Genomic DNA, 6,619 nt, shown 5'->3' with positions numbered 1-6,619 from the left:
AAACATCTTGCAACTATAGACTCTCTCAGTAGTGAAGTAAGCATGTTGAACTACAAACTTGATCAAATGACCAAGTCCTTCAAAATTCTGAACAATGGAACTGATACTCTAGATGAAATTCTGGAGTCTGGACAAAGAACAGGAGACATGTCTGGAGTAGGATTTGTGGCTAAAGAGGAATTCACCTTTGGGTTCAGGATAGCAAAGTCCGAGACTCATGTGACCAACCAGATGTCAGCTCCAATGTCACAACATCAAGGAAACAGAAGAAGGAGGCATTCAAAGAAGAAATTCCAAAAATGGAGGTGTCATCACTGTGGAAGATTTTGTCACATAAAGCCATTCTGTTTTAGACTATTTGGATATCCAGATCAAATTCATTATGCCAAGCCTGAACATGATACTGTAACAGAAAGAAACGGTGGGTAGCCAAGAATGTTGCTCTAGTAGCACACACCTCTCTAAGGATGCCTGCCAAAGAAGATTGGTACCTCGACAATGGTTGCTCAAATCATATGACTGGGAGAAAGAACTCACTAGTAAACCTCAAACTTGAGGGAACCAACTATGTGACTCTTGGTGATGGAGAAATAAGAGAAGTCAAAGGTGTTGGCAAGACAGAAGGTCAGGGTGTTCCTAATCTAAATAATGTGTTACTTGTACAAGGACTGGCTGCAAATCTTATAAGCATCAGCCAACTATGTGATGAAGGATTCAATGTCAGGTTCACTAAAGAGGAATGTATTGAAACTAATGAAGCATATGAAGAAGTCATGAAGGGATTTAGGTCTAAAGATAATTGCTATCTATGGAAGCCTAACACCCCAAACTACCCCTCTGACTACTCCATGAAGGGATTTAGGTCTAAAGATAATTGCTACCTAAGGGAGTACAGAAGTATCAATAGATTCCTGCTAGAAGAAAGAGTAAGCCTTATGATAGACATTACTGATCGGGAAAGAAAACTAGATAAGTCAAATATGAGCAATGATTCTAAAAGTCTATCTGAAAGTAATGTCACAGAGAATGTTTTAACAACATCTGAAGACATTGTAAAGGTAAAGGGTATGTTAGGTATTTGTAACCTAAACATATTATAGCAATTAACCTATGTGGGGGAATATTTTTTGGGCTTTTTAAATATCCATGATTTGAAACTTCCCTCACTCAGTGTGCATATAAAGCTCTCTCACTCTCCTATTCTTCTACAAACGGCAAACATACTTGTTGGTTCTTCTCGCTACTTATTAAGGTTGAATTACTCGAATTCTTTTCACAAGCGTGACACAAGTTTTATCTCAAGGAGTTCCAGTATGTCTCAGCAATCGGGTGATGCATCTCCTGTGTCTGACTCAGCAACACCGGAAGAGTCCTCTAACCCTAATAGGATTTTGAAGGCTGTACCTTTAAGGACGATTAGCAGTGACGAAGTAAAGGCCACAAAGCCTAAAATGCCACATACAAAACGGCCCAAGGAGAGTATTCATAACAAGGGCGCCAAACCCTCTTCGTCCAATACCTTAGAGGAACTTACTAAAGAAGGAACCAAATATGTCGATAAAGCAATTACCAAGATTGCTACACGCATTCTAAAGGAAAATCATCAAGTGTCTGGGATATTTGTTCCTCTTCAAACCATAATGTCTGATCCCATCAAGAACACCAGTAAGTCTGAAGTTGCTCACACTTCTGGTTGTGATCCAGCTGAAGAGGAAATCAACAAGGATGGACAAGGAATTGCTGAGGATACCAATGTTACTGAGGATGTCAATGACATCGAAGACACTGAACACACTAAGGTCAATACTGAAACAGGTACCAATGTGGTAGTCTTAGACGAGTATTCTGACAAAGACTTACTCGTCTCCCAAAATCCAAGTGTAGCCAATAGGCTAATGACTAGAAGAAAAGGCAAAGTTGTTTCCCAAAGTTCTCCTAAAAAGAGTGCACAAGTGAAAAGCCCTGTCAAAGATGCTGTCAAGAAGAAGAGTACTTCTACTGGTCCTATCAAGAGCAGAGCTATGACTAAGAGTACAATGGTTGGTCCATCAAAATCCTAGAGCAAGGTAGTCCCAAAGAAAAGAAAGGAGCGGGAAATTGTTGAATCTGAGTCAGATGCTGAGGTGGATGTTCCTGATATTCCATCAAGGAAGAAGCCTACAACCAGCAAAGTTGCTGCAAGTATTCCTGAAGTTCCTATTTACAATGTGTCATTCCACTATGCCTCCAGTGCCAGCAGATGGAAATATGTGCTCCAAAAGAGACTAGCTGTTGAAAGGGAATTGGCTCCAAATGCCCTTGAGAACAAGGAAGTCTTAGAGCTAATTTAGGAAGCTGGACTATTGAAGACTGTGTTCAATCTTCCAAAGTGTTATGAGAAGCTGATCAAGGAATTTGTGGCCAGCAGGAGTGTGGACTTCAGAAAGGTGTTTGTAAGAGGTAAGTGTGTATCATTCTCTCCTTTTGTGATTAATAAATTCTTGGGAAGAGCAGATGAAGCTCAACCTGAGATTGAAGTGACAGACAACAAGGTTTGTCAAGTGATCACAGCCAAGCAGGTAAACAGCTGGCCCCTGAAAGAGAAACTGACGGCAAGCAAGCTGAGCATTAAGTATGCAATGCTTCACAAGATAGGAGTAGCTAATTGGGTACCAACGAATCACAAGTCCACTATTTCAACTGTTCTTGGCAGATTTCTGTATGTTGTAGGAACGAAGGAAAAGTTTGACTATGGAACATATATTTTCGACCAAACTATGAAGCATGTTGGAAGCTTCAGTGTTAAGGGTCCAAATGCCTTCCCATCCCTCTTGTGTGGCATAATTCTGACTCAATATCCCAATATTCTCAATGAGCATGATGTAGTATGCAAAAGAGAAAGCCCTTTGGCTTTCCACTATAAATTTTTTCAGGGTACGCATGTTCCAGACATTGTCATGACATCGGCTAAAACATCCAAGTCTGGAGCATCAGTCAGCAAAGCAGAAGTCATAGCAATGTTAAAAGAGACCTGCAAAGAGCTGGAAGCTAGAAAGATATCCCTTGAAAAGATGATAAGCACTCTGGAAATGGATGATAATAAGGAATTTGTAGATGCTGTAAAGATGGCAGAAGATGTGGAAGAATGGAGTACCAGTCCTACTGATGGCTCTGAGAACAGAAGTTATGCAGACACCTCGAGTGGGTCTGACTCCGGGCAGTAAATGCAGCTTGAGCTCTATTTTTTTTGTTTTTGTTCTTTGTTTTGCTCGCTTTCGTTTAGTTTTGTTTGCACTTTATTCGATTTAGTTCAGTTTAAGTTTTGTTTGAACTTATTTAAATTTTGGGGAGAAGACAGTAGTTTGCTTTGGCAACTTTTATGGCCAAACAGGGGGAGAAGTAGTAATGTCACCCTAGAACAACAAGTATGGTGTGAGTGTGTGTATGATCAACAAATCTGAAATCTGAAGTACTTATTATTTTTGTTGATCAGATTTGTGCTTGTGCTGCTCTTGTGGTGTGGCTGGTTTTAGTATGTTTGAGCACTATGTGCATACTGGTTTTGGTGTGTTTGAGCACTATGTGCATAGTGGTGGTGTATGCTGTGTGTATTGTATTAGCTTGTTGTGATTGTGTTTTGGTTGCTTTGTTTCTACTGCAAGTGTTTCTCTGATATGGTGTGACAGGTTGTTTTAGCCAAAAATTTGCCAAAGGGGGAGATTAAAGATGTTTTCGTGTTGGCTGCATTTGTGGTAAAACATACCTGTTTGATATTGTGTTATGCAGGCTGCACATATGTTAAGCTAATACAGGTTTTGTAGTGAATGTCATGACCGGTGCCATGACATCCTTGTGTGACAGTAGGAGCTGTTATAATTTATTAATTGTGTTTCCTGATTTCTCTCAATTAACAGTTTAGGAAACCTTTTATTATATGCTGAATATTCCGTCCAGAAGATCTTGTTGACAGCACATTCTGTAACAACCAGATGGCGTGAAAATTAGGTTAACTTGGTTAACCCTAATTTGTTTCTAAAAAAGCCCAAGGCCCAAGAGCTGCATATAAAAAGTCTGCAATCCTAGTTAGGAACTGTTTACGGTGATTTCCGGTAAACAACCGCTAGTCTTCCAAACTATAATAAATATGATTTGGTTACTCGCAGGATCGACTAGATTGATCCTAGGACATAGTTAAAAAGGTTGTTATTCATGATAGTTCGAATTATGTCTATGGTTGGCTTGTCTCAAAATAAGAAATACTTAATCAAAGAAATAAAGATTAGCAATCACCTTGTTATACGCGTAAATATAACATTAGCGAAGGGTAAGATAAAGATAAAATATAAGACAAAACTCTAAAGTGCAAGAATCTTAAAGTGTAGAAACTTAAATGCTTCGAAACTAAATAGAATGAAAGTAAAGAGTGCAGGAACGTAAATGACAGAAAGTAAACGAAATGCAGTAATATCAAAAGATACTTGAATAAAGAAAGATACAAATGTATTTAAAATGGTGTTGGTGTCATACGTACATTTCTCAGCGAAACTCGTTCTCTTAACACTTGATACTTGAGCAGTATGTGAGTGATTTGTACAAAATGAACACACGGAATCCTAATACTAAGACCCTTATTTATATTAAATTTGACCCTAACGGTCCTACACTAATCTGATGCCACGTTACTCACGAGAATCTTTGGGATGCCATCTGTCTTTGTGCAGTTATATAAACTACTTTGAAATTCAAATCCTCCCGCCTGAATCCTCTTTCGACGCGTGGCAACGTAATAAGAATCGAGAATGCCATGAAAATACGCTAAGCTTCAGTACTTTACATATTTCGTAAAAACGTTTATGTCCCCAAAGATGATTCTTTTTGAATTTAGCTTCAGTGCTAACTGTCTTCGTTCCAACTTAAACCATCATTCTCGAACATGGCCATCAGTAGCCATTTTTGATCTCAAAGATGGTCATCAGTAACCATCTTCCTTCGAATTTTAAACCTTCGAAGGATATTCTTCCCAAACGAAATCTTCAGCTAACAAATTGCCCCCAATAAATGCTTGTTTCGAAAATAAGAGAAATAGGCCTTTCTTGTTATAACGAGATTTCGTTTTACTTACTTCTTAGAGTTCCAAGACTATTGACTGACGTCATAATCATTTATGACTCTGTTTCCAAAATGTCTTGTCATTTTCAAAGATGTCTTCTCATAACTTACATTCCCACGTTCTGGTCTTACTTCATGATCATTACTCCTATATACTAGGAGTAAAGCTAATAATTATTCGACCGCCGTTGGATTAAATCAACGCCTGCCGCGTGTCTCTTGGCTTTTAACCAAAAGATTTGAAAGGGTTTCCATTAAACCTTTAAATACTTGAACTTCTATCCTTGCATAACTTCCACTTCTATTTCCTCATTCTCTCCACAGAAAAGAACATCTTCGGTTACATTCAAACCCATTTCCCAAATCAAACTTATCCATGGCGTCTTCTTCAAATGTTCTTCAACCCGTTCTAAAACTTCAAAACCCTATGTGGACAGGAAATCAAGAACATATACCAAGCCCAAATACTGTAAAGGTGCGCGCCATCTATGCTTCTCAGGTAATCATTCCCTTTGAACTTTCTGGAAAAACTCATGCCTTCATGGGTCCTTTACCAGGAGAAAATAACTCCTCTTTGAATAAATTCTTTCCTGCTTATTATAAAACTAGGCCCTTAGTTAGCAAGAATAAGATAGACGATGAAGGTCACCCAGTCTCAGCTAACCCTGATAGCCCAAAAGAGACCTCAACTGAAACTCCTTTGGCCTTAGAGAAAATTAGGTTAAACTATGTAACCAATTTTGTGAAAGTCTTTAAGTCAATCCCTTTAGAAAAGGATCCTGAACTGTATTATGCTTGGCTAACGAAGGTAGAAAAGCAAAAAGCGCCTTTCTGGAAACAACTAGGGATTTATGATTTAATCCAATTATCCAAAACAGGTTTAGAATATAACCAAACCATGTTAGTAGCGTCAGTTTACTTCTGGGATGCTTCTCACAATACTTTTCACCTTCCATGCAGGATGGTTACCCCTACCCTCTTCGATGTAGCTGCCATTACAGGGCTTCGACCAACTGGGGAAACCTTCGACCCTAATTTCATGGATACTGACACCATCAATTTTAATGAAGCAACAGTCACCTTGTAGCGGGGAAAATCTGATATCGAAGCCATGGGATTGACTCGAATCAATATTCCGTTTTGAAATCGCCACCGCGCTTTATTTTTTCAAAGGAAAAGGGAAAAGAACGTAAAACCCAAAGTTTTATTTTTAAAACAAGAAAGAGAACTCAGGTTCGGGTGTTGATTATATGAGGGGAAGGTTTAAAGCACCCCTCATATCCGTGGTACTCCACGGGAACCTTTTTGAAAATCTGTGTTGTGTGTGTGCTAAAAAATGGTTTGTTTTATTTTTAAAATAAGCTCGGCAAAGCGTTAATCTTTGGGCCTACATACCTCCTCGGTGCAATGGAGAAGTCAGAGCTAATGTAGTTCCACTTTTGGGAAAAACGTTTTAAAACGAATAAACACTTTGTTGTCGTTAGAGAGAAATACTCAGCCATTGATCTTGAGCATGAGAACAAACAAGTTC

General features: G+C 38.8%; 1 protein-coding gene across 1 annotated transcript; it reads left to right on the top strand.

Moving 5' to 3' along the window:
• The first annotated feature begins 1,313 nt into the window (after positions 1-1,313).
• On the top strand, positions 1,314-3,203 carry LOC131597493 (uncharacterized). The gene is made up of 2 exons (XM_058870189.1): positions 1,314-2,039; positions 2,370-3,203. Exons 1-2 carry the CDS (start codon positions 1,314-1,316, stop codon positions 3,201-3,203), a joined length of 1,560 nt encoding a protein of 519 aa, XP_058726172.1.
• The last annotated feature ends 3,416 nt before the right edge of the window (positions 3,204-6,619 follow it).

The sequence above is a fragment of the Vicia villosa genome, linkage group LG4 (genome assembly GCF_029867415.1).
Source record: "Vicia villosa cultivar HV-30 ecotype Madison, WI linkage group LG4, Vvil1.0, whole genome shotgun sequence".
NCBI classification, from domain to species: Eukaryota; Viridiplantae; Streptophyta; class Magnoliopsida; order Fabales; family Fabaceae; genus Vicia; species Vicia villosa.
Note: the sequence above shows the minus strand (reverse complement) of the source record. Positions and strands in the feature narration are given on the sequence as shown.